This window comes from Dipodomys merriami, unplaced genomic scaffold (genome assembly GCF_024711535.1).
Source record: "Dipodomys merriami isolate MVZ:Mamm:240054 unplaced genomic scaffold, mDipMer1.0.p SCAF_37, whole genome shotgun sequence".
NCBI classification, from domain to species: Eukaryota; Metazoa; Chordata; class Mammalia; order Rodentia; family Heteromyidae; genus Dipodomys; species Dipodomys merriami.
This window is the reverse complement of record NW_027205270.1, coordinates 7,857,177-7,883,455: the sequence shown is the minus strand read 5'-3', so window position 1 is coordinate 7,883,455 and position 26,279 is coordinate 7,857,177. Positions and strand designations below refer to the sequence as shown.

The following is a 26,279-nucleotide window of genomic DNA, read 5'->3' as shown; positions in this document are numbered from 1 at the left end:
TTGAACATTTCTTCATGTATCTATTGACAATTCAGTTGTTTCTTTGAAGATCTGTTGTTGGGGGATTTAGTTTTTTTGAATTCTAAGTATATTTTAGATATGAGACCCTTGTCCATTGTATGGCCAGTAAAGATTTTCTCCAAATTCATGGGTTTTTCTATTGATCTTGCTAGCTATGTCCTTTGCCATAGAGAAACTATGCAATTTCATGCAATTCCATTTGTCTAACCTTTCCTTGATTTGTTGTGTTTCTGGGTCTTTATTAAGAACATTTCTTATTCACCATTGCTAAGATATGGAACCAACCTAGATGCTTCTCAGTAGATGAATGGATCACAAAAATGTGGTGTATATATATATATATATATATATATATATATATATATATATATCACATATGTGTGTGTGTGTGTGTGTGTGTGTGTGTATACACAAAGAATTCTATGCCTCAAACAGAAATAATGAGATCACCCCATCTGTTAGGAAATGGAAAGACCTGGAAAATATTATATTAAGAGTAGTAAGCCAGGCGCAAAGAAACATAGGTCCCTTATTTGCAATAACTGGTATAAGTCGAGGCAGCAGAAAAGGCCAAAAACTATCTAAATATGACCATATAAGATTATGCTATGTGAAATGAACCCCAAGATAGAGACACAATTTGTTTTTATTTTCTTACTAATGTTTTTAATGTATCTAAAATGTACTATGTGATTTTTTTTTTGTTTCTCTTGTATGTTCTTCACCCATAGTATAACCCTTGTTTTCATTATATTTGATTCTGGTGTCCTGCATCTTGTATATACATTTTTCTAATATATGAATGGGAATGGAAATAACAAAATGCTGAAACAAGGGTATAGGTTTGTAGGGAGCTGCGAGAGGCCGCACCTGGAAGATGGCGCCGGCTTCTGCCCTCCGCCTTCCCAATGGCGAGTGCTCTCTGTGGTAAACAACTCCTTATATGGCTAAGGCAAAGAATCTGGCTTGCTTCCGCGCACCTGAACCTATTGGTGGTTCCCACGTGGTGGCGTATCAGGGTTGGCTACCCAGCGGGTACTTAAGGCTGTGGGGAATTCTCCCCGGGGTTGGGGTCAGAAGATTACTCAAAGGTCCTGAATAAACTGCAGAGAGAAGAGTCAGGTGTCGCATCTTCCTTGCTGGTCGAGGCGGGTAGCGACATAGGTTGACCCATTATAACAATGAGATATACAAGACACTATATTGAAAATGAACTTTTCAACTTAGGTGCAGGGCAGGGGGGTTGGGGAGAGGGAACTTGGGGAGGTGGGGAGGAAAGGGATGGTAGTAGAGAAACAAAGGAGGAGGTAACAATGCTCAATAGGAAATGAACCCAATACCTTACTCATGTAACTATAACCCCTCTGTACACTACCTTTTACAGTAAAAACATTAAAAAAAGACTAAGGCTCAAAGAAAGATTCCAAGTGTAAGTCAAGAGATGGAGGAGACAATGCTAGATAGGAAATGTAATCATTACCTTACTCATGCAACTCTAACCCCTCGGTACAACATCTTTACGATAAAAAATATATATTAAAAAAAGAGATGGAGCCAAAGTATTTAAAGGAAGGTTTGTCTGGCTCCAAATATTCCCATGTTCCATTTTATATAGCAGAAGTGCTAAACACTTTTTTGTTGTTTTTTTTTTTTTTTAAATTTTACAGTGGTAAATGCTAAGCATCTCAGCAACTGCATTTCGGAGAAGCAATCTTCAGCACTGGAATTTTCTAAACATATATTTATCACACATTCTTTAAATGCTCAGTTTGTGCATAGAAATGTTACTAAGAAAATATCATGGGATTGTTTTCAATTCAAAAAACAGAGAAGCCGCCACCACCACAATCATCATCATCACATTTGATGATGTACTAAACCAGGGAGGCAGCCACACTGTCCTCATTTTGGATATATGGTAAAACAAGACCAAAACCATGGCCTGGGTCAATAGACTCAATCGTGCATTCTGTAAAGGAGTTCAAGGTCACAACTATAAATATTCTATGTACCAGATAGATTTAGAATGAGAAAATTCTCTGATCCTTAGCCAAGGGCTCATTCCTAATACTGCCCAGGAAGTAAGCAAGTGTAGGGAAACTAGTCAGTGTTGGCAGGAGATATATAAAATTAGAGAATGGGCAGAGCTGAATATAAATCTATCAATATCACCAGTGAAATAAATTCACAGCCTATTCTATTAATGCTGAGCCTGCAGAATCTTCTTAGATACAAGAGAATATGCTACTTAATCATAAAAATAAGGAAGGGTAAATTAACATTTGAGCCAGGCCAATTATCCTAATCTCTCTCAAAGATGATATTAATGGGTGTTGACAATAATTTAATTCACCAAGGGATCTCTTCCAAACTTGTGATGGATCTATTTATAAAACCAGAAAGGTACCAGGTCAGTAAATTTCTTAAATTTCAATTAGGCACCCAATTCTCAAAACTGCCAACCAAAGACTTTATACTTTTCATATTTGTTTACATAGTGAGTGAGCTCAGTCTCTGTCTCTAAGTAGTAGCATGAGCTCTTACTTTAGTCAACATCAGTGGAATACAGAAAGTAGTGTCAGACCATGAGTGTTTCTGTTGCATGCTGGGTAATAATTACATTAAGTAGGCCTGGGTACATCCTAGTGTGAAAGTTACCCAGCAATGACAGCACATATATAAGGAAAAGAAAGACAACATGCTAGTCAGAATGCTATCTGCAATACAGAAGATAGTATGATATCCATGAGTTTTATAATAGCATTTGAGAATAAAACCATATATTCAGACATAAAGCAGTTGAAATGTCATATGCATAGACAAAAAAAATAAAAAACAACAACAGAATTGTCTATCTCTCAATATACATAGAAGTACATGTCACACAGGAATGTGCCCTAAGGCAAAATTCCCAAAGCCTACTAAGCTACTACCTAATGGGGAACACCAGAGTCAGTCTCTAAGGGATTCTTGAGATGTTCATCTCTAAAGTGAGAACATTTAATTAAATGGTTTCTACTGACATTTTAGACACTCTCACATCAAGTGTCAATAGATTTAAAATCTATCCATTTTTGTACTCTTTGGATATTATCCATTATGCCTCTTTTGGATAAGAGAGGGCAACTCCATAGAAAAGAAAACAAAAAGAATAAAAATACTAAAATCATGACGTATTATCATATGCCTCTGTATAAAAAAAAACAAAACAAAATAATCTTCATTTTGGTGGTACTGTTTTGAGAAGAGGATTCATTTCAAAACAGTGTATTATACAATTTGATATGCAGTTTGAGAAGATTTACGAATCCTTTCCTGCTGGGCTCTGCTGCCTCAGGCCTGTAATCCTAGCTACTCAGGAGGCTAAGTGAATCTGAAGATTGCAGTTCGAAGCCAGCTTGGGCAGGAAAAAGTCCTTAAGACTCTCCAATTAATTATCAGGAAACCAGAAGTGGAACTTGTGACTGGAAGTGGTAGAACACTAGCTTTGAAAAAGAATGCTCAGGGACAGAGCCCAGGCCCTGAATTCAAGCCACATGATCAAAACCAACAACAACAATAACAAAAATCTTTTTCTGATGACATTTTCTCAAAAAAATGTTGTACGGTTGTTCTTATAAGAACAAATACAACCTAAGTTCTATCAACAACTATTGGATTACTTGTAGAATATGGTCAACAAGTAGATCTACCTTAATAATCACTGTGTCAGTTCACTGACAGATAACACCTAGCCTTACCCCGGGTTGATACGGTGTCCTCTGCAGTATGCTGTACAAGACCTGGCTGTAGTGTTATGTAACGTATTTTTTGTAATATCCAGTATTTCCATAGATAAATTTTCCCCTCAATAGTATTTTTCTGTGCTGGGAATTGAATCCAGTGCTAGGTAAGCATTTTATTATTTAAATTCTACAAGGAGTCCTTTGTACTGTTTTAAAATTTGCTATTGAGATTGGGTTAGCCCAGGTAAAATTAAACTCACAATCCTTCCTCTACCACCCCAAAAGCTAGCACTGGGTCACCACACCAGCCTCTTTAAATGATGTTTTATTTAGGCACTCTACTGACTGAAGCACATTCCATCCCTTTTTGCTCTATTTTTGAGATACTGTTTTGCTTTTTGGCCTGAGCCAGCCTGAACCACAATGTTTCCCATACAACCACTGCTCACAGCTATCACCTGGCCTCTCATGAATATTTTGCCAGTGCCGACCTGGATTCACAGCCCTCCTGATCTCAGACTTTTGAGTAGCTAGAATGTCTCTAAACAATTTTAATGGAAACATTTTCATTAATTAAATACAAGGTAAACTTGAAGCTGGGCACTGGTGGTTCATGCCTGTAGTCCTAGCTACTCAGGAGACAGAGGTATGAAGCTACCCTAGCCAGGAAAGTCCATGATACTCTGATCTCTAATAAACTACTCAGTAATAGTCAGAAGTAGCACTGTGGCTAAAGTGGTAAAGCATTAGACTTAAGAAAAAGAATCTCAGTACCCAGGCCCTGAGTTCAAGTACATTTTTTTAAAATTAGAAGTTTACTATTTCTTCTCTAAGAGACATGAGGAGTAATTTGACATACTTAACAAGTTGTTGTTACAAACAAATCCCAAAACACTCTTGAAATTGAACATTAGCTTCTTTAGGTTATTTATACTCAAGTATGACAGGTAAATCAAAACCTCAGATTGCCCTCTTTCCTCTTGGATGGACTATAGAGCTTGCCAGCATAGCAGAACATGGTAGACCTCTTCCAAGGCAGGATAGAGGGGGTAAAAGTGCTGAAGGTTGAAGTCACTACTGTTTCCCACAGTTGATTAAAGCTGCCTCAGATGGCTAATTCGCCATCCTGTAACTCTAATTTCATCTGGATGCCGTTCTGGACAGAGTGGGAGAAGTTGAGTCCCAGAGAAATGGATTCAGTTATAGTTAAAGCCAGGCTTTTAAGGAGATGGGAATGGATTGGCTCTTACCATCGCTAGAACAATGTCTGGTGTTATCATCGACATTTTGCTTGAGACCTTTCTGGTTAAATGGAATACAACCTGTGCTTAGGTTCAGTTTGTTATCTCTTTCACCCAGCATTTCAAAAACTGAAGCCCACTTCAACGATAGACAAAAACAGGATCTTAACATACCACATTTGACCACCAGATTTATGTAGATTCTATCAAGGTCCAATGAGGAGTTCCCAATGAACCTAAGGCCATGGAAAATTAAATCCCCTCTAGCAAGGTGCAGAACTCACCAGACATGGGTGATGCATGCTTGTAAGATTTGCTACTCAGGAGACTGAGATGGAAGGATTGCAGTTCAAAAGCAGCCCTGGTGGAAGTTTGTGAAACTCTTATCTCTAATTATCCACCAGAAAACTGGACATAGACCTGGGGTGCCAAGTGATAAAGAGCTCAGGGACAGCACCTAGGCCCTGAGTTCCAGCCCCATGACCAATTAAAGAAAAAAAAAAAGATGGCATAGGAAAATTGGAGACACATGTCGTAAGGTAGGGGAGGCAAAAGTCAATGGCTCTCCTGCTATAGAAGGGAGTGTTGTCCTCAATCTGAGTGTCCTTCATTGTTGTGATTGGGACAATGGCTTTGATTGGGTATTGTGGGACTCACTCATAGGGAAATTAATATCAGAAGTGTTGTAAAAGGAAATTAGAAGAGGAGGTTTGTTTATTACAGAAGTAATGCTTTACTAAAAAAATAACTTCATGGTAAAAGATTTTGAACACTCCTGTGCTTTAGAAATTCTTTCTAAATTATATGTTTTGTTGCATTTTCTACTTTTTGAATACTGTTTGTAGGAAGGGATAAAAGAACAGGATATATAAATAACTATTCTAATTTGATTACTAAAAGAAAAAATCTAATAGTGCAAAATATTTGACCTAACACTTCCAAAGTAATTATTGAGATGACCAAATAGTGAAAAATGATCATCACTTTAGGCCAACCACATTTTAAAAAAAAGTAATATTGAGTGATTTTCTCAAATGATGCTGTGAAGTCATATTTTGCTCAGTATATAGGAGCCTACTGGTGTTGTCTCCAACATATTCTGAGTCATTCAAATAAATAAATAAAGGTATTGTGTGAACGTAAGAGAAAAAAAGTTTAACTAACATCAAGTACTCATGGTTCTAAAGAGAGACAGCATTGTGAGTGATAAAGCAATTCTCCATCCATCTTTGGTAAAGGTAGTAAAAGATGTGATCCTAGATAGCCTTTTCTTTCAAGAATAAGACATGGGTCAAGTATAGCCTCTCAATAATAAAAAAATGTAGATATATTTTGACAAATAATGTAACAATTGCTCTTAGACACAGCTCTAAGAATGATGTGTCTGTTTTCATTATTCATTTCAATGTTTCTTTTATTTTTTTTCTTTTATTTGTTTGGAGTCATGGTGTGGATGCCATAGACTCCTCTTTTCTATTATTCTACATTGTAGGCAATTGCCTGTGAATAACACAGGAAGGTCTGTAGGTAGACTGAGAAGGGCACAGCAGTACTTGGCAGCACAACTGACTTCCAACTGCCATTCTCCCACTAGTCATCTGGACGACTGTGGTTAAATTAGTTTTCCTGTCTACATCTCAGCTTATTTATGTGGTAAGCAGCTATGTAGTGAGACTCCAGGTTAAGATCACAAAGGCACAATTGCTATGTGCATCTGATCATATTAAATAATATTTATCAAAATTAATTCCAGGAAAGAGAAACAAGAGCTTATGTTTTTTCTTTGTTGTTGTTTTTGTTTTCTTTTCCTTTTACCATGTTTGTTTATCTGTTTGGGGGAGGGGAAGGGGAACACAGAAATGGTGGGACAAAGGATAAACAAATGCAGTAGTGATGTTCACCATACCATATATTGAAAATGAACTTTACAACTTGTGGGTGGGGATGGTAGGTGAAAACTGGGAGAGAGCAAAGGAAGGGGTGACAGTACAGTACTCTTTATCTGACTTACATAATTATATCCCCTCTGTACATCACCTTTATAATAAACAAAGTAAATTTTTAAAGAATCAACTAATGCTAGCTAAGTCTCTTAACCTTGCTCACAATGACACTAATTCCTCCAGGTCTCATGAATCATGTCCTGTGTACTGGTGGCCCATAGTCAGTTTCTTTCTTTCTCTTTTTAATTTTTTTTTGGGGGGGTCCGGTCGTGGGGCCTGAACTCTGGGCCTGGCGCTGTCTCTCAGCTCTTCAGCTCAAGGCTAGCACTCTACCACTTGAGCCATAGCGCCACTTCCGGCTTTTTTCATTTTGCTTATGTGGTGCTGAGGAATCGAACCCAGGGCCTCAGCCATGCAAGGCAAGAGCTCTAACACTGAGCCACCTTCCCAGCTCCCATAGTCAGTTTCTTTCTCTCTCTCTCTCTCTCTGTCTCTCTGTCTCTCTCTCTCTCTCCCTCTCCCTGTCTTCTCTCTCTCTCTCTCTCTCTCTCTCTCTCTCTCTCTCTCTCTCTCTCTCTCTCTCTCTCTCTCTCTCTCACACACACACACACACACACATACACACACACTACACATACATACACACTCTCTCTTTTTTTCTCTCTCTCTATCTCTCTGTTTTCTGTCTCTCTTTCTCTCTCTCACCTTTGAAGGAAGCTGCTTTGCCCAAGGTCATACTTTCTCTCCAGGGAAGACTGCTGCCAATGCCTGGCCAGTTTGGGGGCCAAATATCTGGCTCCTTTACTTCAAAATGAATGACTCTGAAGAGCCACATCAGCTCCTAAACTCCCAATAAAATCAGATGTAGGCCAGTCACTTATGAAGACAATTATATAAAGGGGAAAGCAGCCATTTTAATGAAAAGTAGACATTTTAATAATTATATGATTTAACATTGATACTCAAGGACCTGAAATTCATTATGTTCTCACCTTTAACTGTAACTCCTGGTTAGAGAGTGACTGTAGGAGATTCAGGTAATAAGTGGTAGTCAAGCTGCATGTGAATCACAGTGTGTCCACTGAGATCATAGATACAAGCAGTGATTACTTTACTGGCCCTGATAATGTTGAAACCATTGCACCTCGACACAGCAAAACTCCCATTTTGGTTCTTTGGTCATTAAGGTTAAATATAAATGTGAGAGACTATTCTCTTCTTGCTCTTTTCAGATAATATAACCATCAGAATGTAAAACAAGGTGATAGCTAAAAGAATCCAGGGATATTGGTCCCCATCATAGCCCCATATAATTCATTAATCTGGCTTTTAAAAAGACCAGATGAGTGATGAATGATGAATATAAACCATGAATGATGAGAGTGAACCACCATAAACTTAACCATGTAGTAACTTCAATTGCAGCTGCAAGGACAGTTGATATATCTATACATCTATATCTATATTTATCTGTAAATCTATATTTATATCTATATATTCTCTCTATGTATATATAAAACCAGAAATGATTATTGTAGATTCAAATGTGCAGCCATTCAGAACAAAACCACTGAGCTGGCTAAAACAAATTCACTACAAAAGAGTTCCAGAAGCATTTCATGTTTACACAGAGGAGACAAGAATATATACTCTGTGTGTGTGTGTGTGTGTGTGTGTGTGTGTGTGTGTGTGTGTGTGTGTGTGTGTGTGTGTGTGTGTGTGTGTGTGTGTGTGTGTGTGTGTGTGTGTGTGTAGAGTATAAGGGTTTTGTTAACTTTTGTTATGTCATGTTTAACCCTAAAGGGATCTGAACTTCTGGATTGTTCTGCAAAATATGACATTTGCATACCATGTCAGTGACCTTAATTGGTCCAGATATGCATGGTGTAAGCACAATGCTTTGCATTCCAAAGGCAGCACATTTCATGCTGGTAACTGTCCTGACTCATGTGCTAAGCAGAATGGTAGTTATAAGATCTGTGGGCATGGATAATCAGACTAACCAAATGTCCAGTTCTCTTTTATGAAAAAAACCTAGGTAAATTACCCCTGAGGTCTCTATGTTATCAATCTCTCTCTATTTTAAGTTTGGTAAGCAAGTAAGGTAAAGTATAAAGAAGGAAGTAAAAAGAATTATAGCAGAATTAATCTTTCTGGGTTTCTGGAACTTTTGTTTGTGGATACATAATCATAAATATGACTGTGTTTCCTAAATATCAGGATATGTTTCACGGTCTGTAGACAGATGATCCTTATGTCACAACAGACTTTTATCAGAATGAATGCACTTTCCCTTGAAAGACCTTCCTGTGCATGTTGACAGTACTGGATGAGGTTCAGCTTCAGTGCCTGGTTGTGGGATGGAAGTAAGATGAGGCCACAGTGAGAAGGCTGAAGCAGCTGGTCTATGGCAGGAACTGAGAAATGGGGGGCATACCAAGCTGAACCTGGAATAATAGCTTGTTGAATTCTCAAGTCTTTCCACTCACTCAAGAGATCACCTTCAAGAAAGAGGAGTAATGGAAGCTGAGTCACTAACTGCCAGTCCAAGATAGGTTTTGCTTTTCAGAATGTGGTGTGGATTTCAAAAAGAACAGAAGCTGTTAGACACAACTCGGCCGATCATTTAAAAGAACTAATGCTGAGCACTCTAAGAACCTGGTCCCTTCAGAGCATCAGCTTTCCAAGAAGGTGTGATCTTCTAGGTGAGGAAAAATAAAGACTCCTGGGTGGTAGAAACAAAAATTCCCCAGGAATCTTGGCTAAATTCAGATGCTACTGATGAAATTACTCATTAGTTTCTAGTGGTAGTATTTTCTGATGATAAACAATGCTATCTAATGCCATAGCATAGCACTGAGGAAAACTAATAAAAATGGTTTCAGATATGTGTCAGTTAAAAATCTGAAAATATGAAGACAAGATAGACAACTATTTAAGAAAAATAGATAAGATATACAAGGTCTGATGCTTTCCCCCAAAGGAAACACTTATTTAGATGAGAGTCAGTAGAAATGGTAAGTTTTGGAGAAAATTTATTCTTTCTGCTTAGATATTATTTGGAGACTATTTTCATAAATTTGATCCACATATTAGAAGTTTAAAACATAATTTAGTCTTACGGTTATTAGGAAGGTTACACAAGAGGGATAAATACACTCAAATAACTTATTAGGAAATTCACCTCATTCAGTTTGTAAGAATGGAGAAAAGGTAAGTCTTCCAATGACCGTGATGATTCTGTTACTCATAGTAGAACCATGGTATAAATGTAAAGAGATACTCTGTGAATATTTAAAAATATGCAAAATGCTACAGCTGGGATGCTTACTACATTGGCATCAAATAAATCCCCCCACTGAGCAACTCTATGAAGGCAAGAAAGTAGAAATTTCAGGGAGCTCTGTTGATGGGCCACATCAAAGAATTCATGCAGGAAACAAACTTTTCTTTTGGACAGTTGTGGGGCTTGAACTAAGGGCCTGGTGCTGTCCCTGAGCCTCTTTGTGTTCAAGGCTAGCACTCCACCACTTGAGCCATAGTACTACTTCAAGTTTTTGAATGGTTAATTGTAGATATAAGTCTCATAGGGACTTTTCTGTCCAGGCTGACTTCTAACCATGATACTCAGATCTTAGCCTCCTGAGTAGCAAGGATTACAGGCATGAGCCACTGGTGCCCAGCTTGGAAGCAAACTTTTTAAGCAGTATAGAAAAGCATTGTTTCACACTGTCAACGTATTAGACACGAGGAGACTCATACTAGAAAAAGCCCTATGAATGCACTGACTGTGGAAAATCTTCCGAAGATAACAGTTACTTCAACACTTCACTTAGCATCAAAAACTTTTGTAAGCTACAGGCTATCAAATGTGATGAATTTCAAATAGAAGGTCTCAAAAGCAGATATCTCACCTCACTATGGGTTATAGAATTAATCCGTAAGAATGGAAAGATTGTGGAAGTTACTTCCATTGAAGCTGTCACATTTTCTCTACACGCACAGTCCTACTGGGGAGAAACTCAGTGGAAATTCTTCAGCAAGAATTCTACACTTAGTGTGAAAAGAACGGAAATCAATGACATGATTTGCATTTCTTTTATGGCTAGGGAGGTTGAGCATTTCTACATGTGTCTATTGGCCATCCTTTTTCCTCTTCAGAGAAGTTTCTCTTTAAGTCTTTGGCCCACTTATTTATTGGGCAGTTGTTTCTTTGTGGATTTGTTGTTAGGGGATTTAATTTTTGAGTTCCAAGTATATTTTAGATATGAGACCCTTGTCTGTTGTATGGCTAGTGAAGATCTTCTCCCAATCCATTGCTCACTTTCTATTGTTCTTGCTAGCTATGTCCTTTGCCATGCAGAAGCTCTGAACCTTCATGCAATCCCATTTGTCCAACCTTTCTTTGATTTGTTGTGTTTCTGGGTCTCTATTAAGAAAATTTTGGCCTGTGCCAAGGAGACCTAGGGTTTCTCCTACTCCATTTGTAATGTTTTCAGAGTGTCTGCTTTGACTCCCAGGTCTTTGATCCATTTGGAGTTGATTCTGGTGCAGGGTGATATATAAGGATCTAGCTTTAGTTTTCTACAAGTAGTTAAGCAATTTTGTCAGCACCATTTACTAAAGAGACTGTCTTTCTTTCATTCTATTTAATTGACATACCACCGCACCCCTGTTAGAACGGCTATAATCAAGAACTCTAATAACTCTAATAACAACAAATGCTGGTTTTGTGGACAGAAGGGAACCTTACTTCATTGTTGGTGGGAGTTTAAACTTGCTCAACCACTTTGGAAAGCAGTATGGAGGTTCCTCAAAAGACTCCACATAGAGCTCCCTTATGACCCAGCAATCCCACTTTTGGGAATTTACCCAAATGATCACAAACAAGACCACACTAAAGCTACGAGCACAACTATATTGCAGCATTATTTACCATAGCTAAGATATGGAACCAACCCAGATGCCCCTCAGTAGATGAATGGATCAAGAAAATATGGTATATATACACAATGGAATTCTATGCCTCCATCAGAAAGAATGACATTGCCCCATTTGTTAGGAAATAGAAAGACTTGGAAAAAAATCATATTAAGTGAAGTAAGCCAGGGCCAAAGAAACATAGGTTCCATTGTTTCCCTTATTTGCAATAATTAGCATATGTCTTGGATAAGCAGAAAAGGTCAAATAAGTTGATGTTAGGGAAATGATAAGTATTCAATTTTTTTTCTTTCATGCAATTGTTTCTAACATATTTATAAGATGATTTCTTTGTTGCTTGGTATGTCCCTCCCCCATGATATAACCCCTGCTTTCATTGTACTTGATGTTGGTATAATTTGTGGAGGGGAAGGGAAAAAACAAATCATTTAAATAGGGATCCAGGTGGACCCATTGCAACAATGAGATGTACAAGTTGTTATGTTGTAAAACAAAGGTTACAACTTCAGTGGCGGGGGGAGGGTCGGGTAGGGGGGAGGGAGGGTATGGGAAGGGATGGGAAGGGGAAACAAAGGAGGAGACAACAATGCTTGATAAGAAATGTACTCCTAATCTTGCCCATGTAATTGTAACTCCTCTCTATGGTATTTTCACAATAAAAAAAAAAAAGAAATCAACCACATGAATGCTGTCAATATAGGAAACTCTTCATCCAAAAGAACAAATTGTGAAGCATGAAGGTAATCCCTGTGTGGGAGAGAAATTCTGTACCTGTATTCAGCACAGAACAATTGATATTAATATTCCAATTACTGGATTCCAAAGGAGTCAGATTGGAGAGGACCCTTGTCAATAAAATGAACATGGACAATTAGTTACCACAGCAATAAATTTACTTTGCATCAATGGTGTTCATCTGGAGATAAGTACTATGTTATCTATGCAGAAATCTTTGTAATCCTATCAACCCTATTCTATACTCCAGCACTGGTTCCAAAGAACTCCTACTTAAAACACACACACACACACACACACACACACACACACACACACAAACACACACACACACACACACACACACACAAACACACACACACACACACACACACACACAAACCACTCAATCTGGTTGCCTCTGGAAGACTCAATAAGTAGATTTCTGATCTGTCATATTTGTCTCTGGTGAAATCCATTCGGAGACACAGCAGGGACATGTAAACAATCGAAGAAAAACATATTTACACTACTCTTACTAGCAGTTTTTAATATACTTGCTTATGGGCAAGAATTGAAAATGAGTAGTGCTAGACAAACAGATGGATATTAATGGTTCAATTTCATGTCACTTTGCTATGCTATATACATTATAAAATAATTCCCATGATCAAGTAACATTTTCATGTATAGTTATCAATTAAATCATTTGCTCATCTGCTAGTCAGGTATGAAGCTAGTTCAGGAAAAACAAGGCCAGCAGATATGTTATTGAAAATAAATTATCAGTTTGAAAATGGTCAAAACAAGACCAATTGTGCTCTACTTTGGAAACAGATCAGGAAGATTCGAAAAGGACCAACCTAAACAAAATTTAGGGAGCCTGCTATGCCAACAATTAAGCCAGTCACATAAATTTGTTCCTGCAATCCCAGCTACACAGGGGATTTAGGGAGGAGAATCATAATCTGAAGACAACCCTTGTCAAAGCAGGAACTGTTACTCAGAACACACAGAAACATTTGTTCATAATTTTTTCAAGTAACTTATCCAGTAAATATATATCCTAACTCCCCCCCCCCAAAATAAAGAAAAAAAACTTACCCAGAAAGCCTTAATTCAGGAAGAAAAAAAAAGTATCCAAAAATCTACACAAAAATAACACCTACTAGTAATTGTGAGACCCTTAGTTAAAAGTCTATTACTACCAAAAATTAAAAAGGCAAAACAAGTAATCAAAATAATAAATAAGTCAAAAATATATGTTTCCACTTGTCAGTGTTATAACTAGAAAGCTATAGTTATCTACTCTTATAATATCTGGATTAAGCCAGGTGCTGGTGGCTCATGCCTGAAATCCTAGCTATTAAGGAGACTGACTGAGATCCAAGGATTGTTGTTTGGAGACAGTCCAGGCAGGAAAGGCTGTGAGACTCTTCTCTTATCTCCAATGACCAACCAGAAAACCAGAAGTGGAACTGTGGCTCAAATTGGTAGAGCTCTAGTTTGGAGTGAAATAGCTCAGGGATAGCACCTACCCCTGAGTAGAAGCCTCAGCCACAAACAAAACAACAAAAAAATCAATTTAAAAATATATTAAACTTTGCCACCATTTTTCTTACTAAATATATGTTACTCAATTATTACTTAATAAAAATTTGACTTCACATTTCAGGTTTTTTTCTGGGTTTGGCACCATCCCACGGCTCTTCAGCTCTCTACCACTTAGCCACAATGCCACTTCTGTGGTTTATTGGAGTTAAGATTTTTTTTTCTTTGTAGCTGTTGTTTTTAATGCACTATGTGTTTTTTTTGTTTGTTTCTTTTCCATGTTCTCCCCCCATGGTATAACCCCTATTGGTTCTGTATATGATTCTGTGCCCTGCATCTTGTATATACACTTTTCTAATTTGGGGAGGGGAAGGGAAATAAGAAAATGCTGAGAAAAGGATACAGGGTGATCCATTGTAACAATTTGATGTACAAGACCCGATGTTGAAAAGGAACATTAAAACTTTGGGGGGGAGGGTGGAAGTGGGGAGGTGAGGAAAGAAGGGATAGTAGGGTAAAAACAAATGAGAGGGTAACAATGCTCAATAGGAAATGTACTCATTACCTTACTCATGTAACTGTAACCCCTCTGGACAGTAACTTTACAATAAAAAATTTAAATAAATAAACATAGCACGCACAAAAAAGAGTCTCATGGACTTTCCTGCCCGAGCTGGCTTTCATGTCTCAGCATTCTGAGTAGCTAGGATTACAGGTGTAAGCCAAGGGTGACTAGGTTAAAAATTAATCTCTATGTTCCTTTATAATATGTTCTAAACCCAAGGACTTATTTGAATTTGGGGTATTATGTCTTTTTTGTATACTTGTGTATCTTTTAACAAAACTAGTAATACAAAGTATCACAAACATATTTTAATAGGAAAATAATAATGTGACAAAATAATAGAAGTAATTACTTAAAATCTAACATTATTTTTAAAAGCTATTTAGAAAACTGAAAATATATGTTTCTGTCTGCTATTCACATAGCACTATAAACAAGATTATGAAAACATTATCCCAGAAGGGAAACAGAGAATCAATAAATGGGTAAAATGGAATTAAATATATTAAGCAAAAGATTTTATTTTCAAAGTGAAATAAAATATTTATACAAACTATCAGTCTTTTAAAAAATTTACTAGAGCCCTCCGTCTAGCACTTTGAAATTCTTAATGGCACAGTAAAGATAAATATAAATCATGATGAATAAAACTTATCACCATGCTAAAATATGGGCATCACTAAACTGGTAAAGTGCCTGCATATTGTTGTGCCTGCCTTCAGGTGAGTTCAAAACCCAGTATTGCCAAAATATAAAGATACTAAAGGATTTTTTTGTTTCTTTTGTATGTTCTTAACCCATGGTATAACCCCTGTTTTCACTGTATTTGAGTATGGTGCCCTGAATCTTATATATACATTTTTCTAATTTGAGGAGGGGAAGGGAAATAAGAAAATGTTGAAATAAGCATACAGGTTGATCCATTGTAACAATGAGATGTACAAGATACTATGTTGAAAATGAACTTTACAACTTCAGTGGGGCTGGGGGAGGGAGGAGTTGGGGAGGTAGGAGGGAAGGGATGGTAGGGGAAAAACAAAGGAGGTAATAATGCTAGATAGGAAATGTCTTCATTACCTTAGTCATGTAACTGTAACCTTGATGTACAGTATTTTTACAATAAAAAATAAAAATATACTAAATGTAAAGAAGATTCATTATCTTACAGATTATTTTTTACTAGTTTACTAGTTAAATTATCTTGGAATAATTCTACAGCTCTCTTTAGTGCATGTGTGTATATGTATGTATGGATGGATGTATATATGTGACACACAGAGAGAATATGATAGAGAGAAATATAAGAGAATGACAGAGATAAAGGAGAGAATTTTCCAAAATGAAAGTAGGTCCATTGTACTGTAACACTTATAAGACAATAATGTTTCAGGTGCTAAACTATACATTTGCTAAATCTATTGCTAATCCTATAATGACTATGCAGGTTGATTGTCTTTTTTTGGTCGGTTGTAGGGCTTGAATAATTATCTTTTTTATAGTAAGTTACAAAGATGCTCATTAAACCCCTACCAAGAAGTGGTGAAAGTGATCAATATGCATTATACACATGAATTGACATGTTAAACTGACATGTTGAATTTGTATAACTATTTAAAGATAATTAAAAAAAAACCTCACCCAGTACTAGAGAGTTATGGAGCTGAGTTGTTAATAGAAAAGTTTTGCTCCAAAGCTTAAAACATTAGACAGAATTGAAAGAGTCTATTTAACTGTTTGAAGCTAATTTCAATTATTTCTTCATAAGTACAAAAATGCCAATTACATGCAAAAGAGAAACACAAATTTCACTGGTTAAGTTTGCAAAACTCATACCTAGAATAATTTTAGATGAGCCCCTTCTTTTTAATGTCGGATCATATAACAATACATTTTGTAATGCATTTTATTTTTCTTTTGACAGTGAAGAAGTGATTACAAGAGCCATGTAGGATGAGAAATGGGGCAGAGAATGGCACTAGGGAACTGCATCAGGCCTGCAAATCCCTCATCTGAGTAAGTCTAAGAGGCTGAGAACTTTCACACAATACACAGCAAGTCAAGGATAAAAGGTGGATGCGTTTTAGTCACAGGCACATAAAGCACAGTTTATTTAGAGAGCCCAAGAACAAAATCAGAAGTCCAGACAGCTTAAAGTGCATAGTGTTATTAGTTTTATAGCATTAAGCCCAATCATCACTAGAAGCACCAAGTCAATTATGAAGATTGAGGAAATGCAAACTTAAAATGTTTGCAAAGGTCCTGTCCTGACAAGCTGAGACACCAGGCACTAGGCTATATTTTATATAACTATCTCTTCTATGTGTTCAGCTTATCTTCTAGTATATATTTAACAGACAGACATATGTATATATTAACATTAAAGGTGGAAAATATTGATAAAACATACCTAGATGAGTATAGTTATACTTAAACCCTGCCAAAAATATTCTGTTGTGCTATCTTTCCTGGGTATTTTATACAAGGTACCAATGACCATTCACAAACAAATTAAAACCTTTTCAGAGATAAACAATAAAAGTACACATTTAATCACATTAATCTGTCAGTAGGGGAAAAACAAAGAAGGAGGCAACAATGCTTGATAAGAAATCTACTCATTACCTTGCTCATGTAACTGTAACCCCTCTGTACAGCATTTTCACAATAAAAAATTATTAAAAAAGAATCACTACCAACTTCCATTTCACTATACCCACATAAAACATGAGCTCATGCTGAGGGAAAAACTCAAAATTAAAAAGCATTCAGAAAAACATAAATTCTTAAAGAGTTAAATAGTATCCACAAACTGAAGGAAGCATACATAAAATGAAACATCGCCTTTAAATTTATAGTTGACTTCTTTAATATCTAAGAATACGGATTCGTGTTTGATTCACTTGTGTAGGTCATTACAAAAATATTACATGAATTTCATTGTAATGAACTTATCTATCAATTTAGTGTACTAGGAAGAGAATACAGCTCAATCTCAAATACTGCTTGTTTTGTGATTCAGTTAAAATAACTGAAAGTGGTCCTGTGTGAAACAAACATCATACACGTCACCCTTGGAAGACTCCAGCACCAATGACCACAAGGTTACACTACTTGAGGATGAGGAGATTTACAGGGAGGAATCCTCTAGAGGAGAAGGGAGAACTTTGCTTTTCCCCTGTTTTCTATTCAGGGCATATAATACACACATTCTCTGGCAGGCATTGTTTCAAATCCTTTTCCCATGTTCAGCCTTTTATGCTCAAAGTAACACTGTGGGGTAAGCAATTGGGTCCAGGTACAGAGAGGGTCAGCCAACAGTAACTTGCCCAAGCTGATGAGTGCAGAGCCTGGATTTGGATCCTAACAGAGTCACATCGATCCTCACTGAGCTGTGCTGACTCCTGGTTTTTTATTTGGAACATTATGATTTTTTCAAATATATACTTTGAATTTTTAATTAGCATCAGTAAACATGCAAGTTTACAGAATGCAGTGCGCATTTCAGTCTACTTGTACTATCATCGGGGTATCCATCTTTGCGAACATGCACCATTTCTTTATGCTGGGAATGTTTCAAATCTTCTGTACTTGACTATTTGAAGAAAATAATTAATCATTAAACAATTAATAACTCAGTCATACAGAAAGTTAGAAATTATTACTGCTATCCAACTTCACGGGTACCCATTGACCATCCTTGCTCCATAACTCCCTTTTCTCTTTCCTGCTCTACTCTGTAACCACTTTCTATTCTGCTTCTCTCAGACCAACTGCTTACCTTCTATCTTGCCTCTGCATGGCTTAAACCTGACCCTGAGAATTGTTCCACATTCTCAGGTGCCTTTTTCATTTTACTTATTCTTCTTGCGATGTAGGAATAATGATTCTTTTATATAACCAACATTTTATAAGTTAATAAAAACATCAGCAAGCAAAATCAGCATCCTGTTATCAGGGAGGTTGCAGCCTGGCAAGATGAACAGGCATTAGGCAATGATACATAGATGGGTGTATGATGATTAACTATGATGAGTGCTAGGAGACAAAGGCAAGCCCTTTCAAAGCATCTGTTTGGAATCCTGTCCTGCTGTTCAGGCAGAGGAGGTAACCTGGACAAGTGAAGGTAAAAAGAAGTTCTAAAGAGATTGTCCTCAGAAAGAGCTGGATATTCATAGCCCCACTAATTTCCCTTCAGGTGTCCACAGCCCCATTTAATTACATGGAAGTTGGAGGAAAGAGAGAATTCTGGGATATACTTCAGGGGCTTTAGCCAACACATGCTTGGTCCACAAATGTATGATAAGTCACAGGAGCAGAACACTGAGGGTTGACACAATCCCCCTCCCTGGGATTGGGGGTGGGGGCAAGATCAAGGAAGCAATTCCAAAGCTCCCATTGCTGCCTCTTTTATTAAAACTCTACTTTACAGATTACATTACAAAAGTTTCTTTGGAAAAATGCTGAGTAATACAAAGGAGTATATCCCAAAGGAAGACTTGTATCGCTTTAAATCTTTGAGCTATTAGAATTCACATAAAGTACTTGCATTGGCTCATATGGTCTAACCTTTTCACTGAGTTTTCCCGAATGTATCTCAAAAACCCAGAACTACAGGTAGCACTTCCTATCAGGTCTAGTGCTTGAACTGGTCTCTGGATCTCATTGCATCCTTCCCTCCCTCCCTCCCTTCCTCCCTCCCTCCCTTTCTCCCTCCCCTTTTCCTTCCTTCCTTCTTTACTTCCTTCCCTCCTTCTTCTCTTTCACTCATTCTTTCTTTCTTTCTTTCTCTTTCTTTCTTTCTTTCTTTCTTTCTTTCTTTCTTTCTTTCTTTCTTTCTTTCTTTCTTTCTTTCTTTCCTTCCTTCCTTCCTTCCTTCCTTCCTTCCTTCTTTCCTTCCTTCCTTCCTGCCTTCTTTCTTTCTTTCCTGCTTTCGTTCTCTTGTGCCAGTATTGAGGCATAAATTTATGGCTTAGACTCTTTTTAGCTTTTTTATTTTTGCTGAAGAATGATGCCCTACCATTTAAGCCATATTTTCACTTCTAGCTGTTTTTTCGCTTGTTTTCTTTATGGTTAACTGGAGATATGATTTGTCTGCCCAGTCTGGTTGGAACTGTGATCCTCAGATCTCAGACACCTGAGTAGCTAGGATTCTAGGTGTGAACCACAGTACCAGCTTTTTTCACTTTCTGAACATGATCTTGAAATGGGAAGCCCAAAAAAGTCAAGAGAACAATGAAGTTTGAACAATTAAAAATAGAGCACATAGGCTACGCCCTGTCACTTACATGCCTAACTCCTATTAATACATTCCCCATTGTTTCAGTTCTCTTTTTTTATTGTGAAAATACCATATAGGGGGGTTACAATTACATGAGCAAGATAATGAGTGTATTTCTTACCAAGCATTGTTACCTCCTCCTTTGTTTCCCCTTCCCATCCCTTCCCATCTCCACCACCCTCCCCTAACCCCCCACCCTGGCCAAAGTTATAAAGTTTGCTTTTCAACATAATGATTGTACATGTCATTGCTGCAATGGGTCCATCTGTATCCCTATTTAACCGATGTGTTTTTGCCCTTCCCCTTCACAAAATATACCAACATCAAATACAGTGAAAGCAGGGGTTATACTGTGGGGGAAGGACATACAAAGCAACAAAGAAATCATCTTATAATTGTTAGAAACAATAGCATGAAAGAAAAACATTTGAATAGGTATCTTGGGGTTCATTTCACCTAACATCAACTTATCTGACCTTTTCTGCTTGTCTCAGACATCTACTAGTTATGGCTAATGGATCAAAGACCTTGGAGTCAAAGCAGACACTCTGAAAACATTACAGGATGGAATAGGAGAAACACTAGGTCTCCTTGGCACAGGCCCAAATTTTCTTAATAGAGACCCACAAACACAACAAATCAAGGAAATGGAATTGCATGAAATTTCAGAGCTTCTGTATGGCAAAGGACATAGCTAGCAAGATCAATAGAAAGTCCACTGATTGAGAGAAGATCTTGACTAGCCATAAAATGGACAAGGGTCTCACATCTAATGTATACCTGGAACTCAAAAAATTAAATCCCCCAACAATAAATCCTCAAAGAAACAACTGCCGAATAAATAAGTGGACTAAAGACTTAAAGAGAAACTTCTCTGAAGTGGAAAGAAGGATGGCCAATAGACACATGAAGAAATGCTCAACCTCTCTAGCCATAAAAGAAATGCAAATCAAAACAACATTGAGATACCACCTCACCCCAGTTAGAATGGCTATAATAAAGAACTCTAATAACAACAGACGCTGGAGGGGATGTGGATAGAAGGGAACCTTACTGCATTGTTGGTGGGAGTGTAAACTTGTTCAACCACTTTGGAAAGTAATATGGAGGTTCCTCAAAAGACTCCACATAGAGCTCCCCTACGACCCAGCAATCCCATTTTTGGCCATTTACCCAAATGATCACAAAAAAGACCACACTAAAGCAACAAGCACAACTATATTTATTGCAGCATTATTTACCATAGCTAAGATATCAAACCAACCCAGATGCCCCTCAGTAGATGAATGGATCAAGAAAATGTGGTATATATACACAATGGAATTCTATGCCTCCATCAGAAAGAATGACATTGCCCCATTTGTTAGGAAATGGAAAGCCATGATTTCCCTTATTTGCAATAACTGTTTTTTTTAATAACAGCACAACAGTGCTGAGTCACAGTCACCATATGGTACTCTTGGACTCCCAGGTCTGTCTGCTGTACTTGTGCCTGCCTAGCTAGTCTTTTCTTAACCGGTAGTGGTGTGATGATTTATATGTCTTCATGACTAGGAGAAAGTTGGATTTGTCCTGGTTGATCTTGATTTTGATCTTAACAGATCTCATCTCTGGGTTATTGCTTTCTCAATATTCTACTCTTGTTCAGACCCTCCACAGGCTTCACCTGACTTGCTGCAAAAACCTCCTGATTGATTTCTCTGCCACCACCTTTCGAGCGATATCCTTCCTTTGCAAGTTATCATGTCATGCTTCAGACATAACAGCACATTAATTAGACAGCTTCCTCTGAAATAGAAATGAAACCCTAATCCCTGAAATGAGCATGCAATACCCTGGCCCATCTGCTCCTACTCTTCTTCTTACCATCTCCAATCCCATCCATGGAGCCTATGTGTCAATGCCATAAGCAAATGCAGCTTTCCACCATATTTTCTGGGCTTTCTTGGTTTGATTCACACTCTTCACTACTCTGGAATATAGCCATTTCCAACTTTATTTGCTGTCTCTACTTTCAAAAATCTGCTTGATTTTTATGCTATTTTTCACACTTTCTGTTTTTCTCATTCAGCATCTCTTCATCTTTTGTGTTTCCATCATGTTTTGCGTCATTATTACAATCTTCTTTCAGTTCCTCAGAAATTCTAAGGATAAGTAAATACCACGGTTACAATAATACAATAATACAATTTAAGGGGAAAAATATAATAGTTCTAGCTTTAAAAATAAAATAAGTATAAGGTTCTCAAAGATAATTGCACCTAATATGCAGATGCTTTTTGAGATACAATGTAGTCATTTTCAGTTAAACTCAACATAAAGTGAACATGTTAGAAGTCTCAAAAGCACTTGCAGCCACAATCATACAATGAAGCTTAGATGCATACCACACTGTAGCACCAATTGTTGATCTTGTGATACCTTCAGCATCCTGGCACTGAAACAATGTTGGATCCATTGTGGCTAGTTCCCCCAAAAGCTAAAATTTGAAATTCAGTGGTTTCTACTGAATACATGCATTCTACACTAGGATTAAATTGACAAATAGTAACTTCAACTGTTGTATATTGAGGACAGTATGCATTGTGGTTAAAATTATACTCTGACAAGTTGTTTTTTTCCAAATAATCTTCTTTAATAGTTATATAACTCCTGCTGCTACAACAGCATTAAAGGAGCTGATAAGCCTACAGTTTTAACTTAGAAATGCTGACAGAACCATTAAATTTGGGTTCACCCTGATTTTATTTTTACAAATAATCTTGGTGTATAATTCATGTAATTATGTTACTCTTATAGCTACATATTTAATAAAGAGAGTTTAAATAGGTTTGTTGTTTGTACTCCTTTTCCTTCAAAAAGGAGAAACAATAATTGCCTTATTAGTTTACTGAAAAATATTGAACTAACCTATGTATGAGCAAAATAATACTAAATTTTAGAAACTATGCAAACTATGTATAGCCTTCTCTTGAGAGAAAGGAAGACATAGAGTGGGGAATCAATAAATGTAGCCTGAATAAAATTGCTATGTTCTTACATGATATCAATGTAATGTAGTGTTAATATTTATAACCTAACAGTGAAAGTAATTCTGATGTTTCTGCATTCTGTTTCCATGATGCATGGGTAGCATAATGTCTGTGTTACTGGTGACCTTTCTAACTGACCATAATAAAAATTGAGAAGTAAACACTTATGTACACATAGGTGCACATGCACACACACACACACACACACACACACACACACACACACACACACACACACACACACACACACACACACACACACACACACACACACCAGTTTTCCTGCCAGGAATCCAGTTCTCTCCTAAATTTGGATTAAGGTTGGACACATGACTCTTCTCACAATGACTGGAAAATGTGGGGGGGGTAGGGGCTGGAGAAATATACAATACCAATACAAAATCAGACTCAGAACTATGGGAGCAAAGGATAGAAAGAATAAAGAAAATGCAAGAAAGTATGTGAAGGGATCAGAGGGCGGGGAGAGGGCATTCCAGAAGAAGATGCAGCAGAATCCAAGATCAGAAATCAAGAGAAAACTCTGAGAAACACAGTTGGCCTCTAAATATATGGTCCAAGCATTCATTAATTGCTAGAAGTGATGACCATATCACAAGAAAGATTCTCAGGTCAGATCCTGAGCAATCATGTTCTCCCCAACAGAGCTACGTTCAGATTGAATTTAATATTGATTGTATGCACATAAAATCTTGTAGAAATATTTATCCATATTGTATAACATTACTAGTCAAAAACACTTGTTTTGCAGTATTAAAGTAAAAGGTACATCTAGTATCAGGAATGTCTGAATCTCTTTGAACCTTACTTGCTACGAAGATCTATTGGAGAATTAGTCTGGCTCTGCCTGTACTCTTCCAACTGATCTGATGGTAAAAAATCAGAGTTTTGTCTGACTAAGTTCATCACTCAATTCTTGATCAACTAAATTACAACAGACCTACCTAGCTGTTCAGGGAAGAGGCCGAAAACGTGAACCCAGGTAAAAGTCACTCTGACTTTTTGGCCACTACTCTGAATGAACATTGTTGAGGCCTAACTGGATGGCCGAGTTACCCCTTAATGGGCTCTCTAGAAAATATCCACACTGCCTCCTTCAGGCACTTAGCCTGATACATGCCTCAGTCCAAGCAAAATGACAAAGCTTGTCCTTGATGTGCCCTCTCGAAGTTTCCTCCCATAGTAGTAATACTTGAAAATAAAGCAGGTCTAATTGTGCTATTTGTGCTAGTATTTCCTCTGCTCACCAGCAGTTAACAATATTGCCATACAGAAGCCCAGATGAGAGCAAAATGTAAAACTTCAGCATCTCATTGTCACAGCCTTTTATTCTTGCTGTAAAAATTATTTTTTCCTTCTCCTTTGTATTTCTTCTGACCTTGAAAACTCGAATTCTAGTGGAATTTATTTCTGATGATAAATTATTGATTTTTCAAAACACATATGAGCCCAGACATAGTGGTCAGTAATCATAACTACTTGGGAATCAGAGGGAATATCATAGTTCAACATCAATAGAGAGAACAAGTTAGTCAGACTTTATTTAAATCAATAAGCCAGGTGTGGCAGCACATACCTGAGATCTCAGCTAAGAAGAAGGCCATAAGTAGGAGGATCTAGGACAGAGGCCAGCTCCAGGCAAGAACTCAAGACCCTACCTGAAAAATAAATACATCAGAAATGGCTGGGGTCATTACTCAAGTAGCAGAGCACTTGCATAGCAAGCACTACATGAGCTCAAACACCAGTATGTCCCAAAACAAATATGTGTGATTATTTAATGATATATGCAACTACACAGTAAGAACAAAACTAAAAGCAAATGGCTGTCAAAGGCACCACCACAATTTATGAAAATGTTTTTATAAAAGATATGTGAGAAACTTTATTTCCTGAATGTAGAAGCACACCACAAGATTTTTCTAAAGTATGCCTACATTTATGAAAGCTATATTTATGGCTTTTTATTTACTGATCTGCTAAAGCATTCTAATTATAAAAGGATTAAGACATTGTTCATTGCATATTTTAATATTTTGTAAGAATATCATTTATTTTTTAGTATGTAATATTTTGTGTTTAATCTATTAGTTGCTTGTTTTTCTTTATCTTTGATTTATTTTGGTGGAAGCTAAGGCCTTACAATCCTAAGTAAATTCTCTATCACTTTAGTTAAGTTCCGGTTATTTTTTACTTACTTATATTTCAGATAGAGGCTTAAATTTGTGCCTAGAGTCAATCTTAGACTGCCTATGTATCCTTCATAGCTAGGATTACAGATATGAGTCATTGTGCCTGGCTTGTCTGTGGAGATCCAGTCTTGCTTTTTAAATTATTTAGTTATTTTATTATTATTTTTTTGCCTAGAGTGATATCAAACCACAATCATCTAATTTCTATTTCTCAAGTTAGCTGGGACAACTTGCATGTGCCATCACATGCGTAGTTATATATAGCAAAGTATAGCTACCTACTTTGAAATTGTCTTCTTCTTGTATACTTTGAAAACAATTCCTTACACAATATCAAATTTGATGATCAAGCTCCTCTTTTCCAGGGTGTTTGTAGAAATTAGGCACAATTTTAATCAATTAATTGAATATCATCAGTTAAGAGAAAATTTCAGGAATAAAAATAGATATTATCAAAACTTCAGAGATTTAAAAGAAAGTTACAGAAGCTAGATAGGAGAGAGTAGATAGATAGTAGACATTGTAACAACGTCATTGACAATGTCAGAGAACCTGGATTAAGTGCGATAACAAAATGGAAAACAGTAGTTCAGAGCTTCAGACTGAGACAAAGACCCACAAGTTTGAGGTCTATGCAAGACATCCTGTCTTAGCAAACCAGTGGCTGGCCAGGAATATAGTTATATAGTAGAACACTTGTCAAGATGTGTTAAAGCCCTGGGTTCAATCCCCAGCACCACTTCTACATAAAAGAAGCATTCAGAAAATTACATACTCTTCATTCTAAATCATGCTTAGAAGAATACCAAAAGATACCCATCTTGACATTTTAAAATATTTTTTTCTATGAAACCTAGAGAGGAAAGTTCCTGATAAATAGTCTGCATTTCATGCCAAGTTAATTGTTTCAAAATATCTATTATTAGCACAATAGGGGTACCGGAAATTATATGAAAAAGCCCAAGAATCATAGAAAGCAACTGGAAATCATCTCTAGAGCTTTCAACTTAGAATCAATACTCTGTCAACATTTATGCTCATTTCAAAATAAAAAGCAG

The 26,279-nt window shown here is 37.0% G+C and overlaps 1 protein-coding gene across 3 annotated transcripts in view; it reads right to left on the bottom strand.

Annotated features, from left to right (window-relative positions):
• The window catches only part of Ctnna2 (catenin alpha 2), a 1,104,669-nt gene that overhangs the window by 1,053,531 nt on the left and 24,859 nt on the right, over positions 1–26,279 (bottom strand). For 2 of the 3 annotated variants that reach the window (XM_069989103.1, XM_069989105.1), the window contains exon 2: positions 24,606–24,687. The exons of the other annotated variant lie outside the window; for it this stretch is intronic. In XM_069989103.1, coding sequence (XP_069845204.1) covers positions 24,606–24,633 — 28 coding nt within the window. In that variant the 5' untranslated portion in view covers positions 24,634–24,687. The remainder of the gene's footprint in view (positions 1–24,605; positions 24,688–26,279) is intronic. 3 annotated transcript variants of the gene reach the window in all.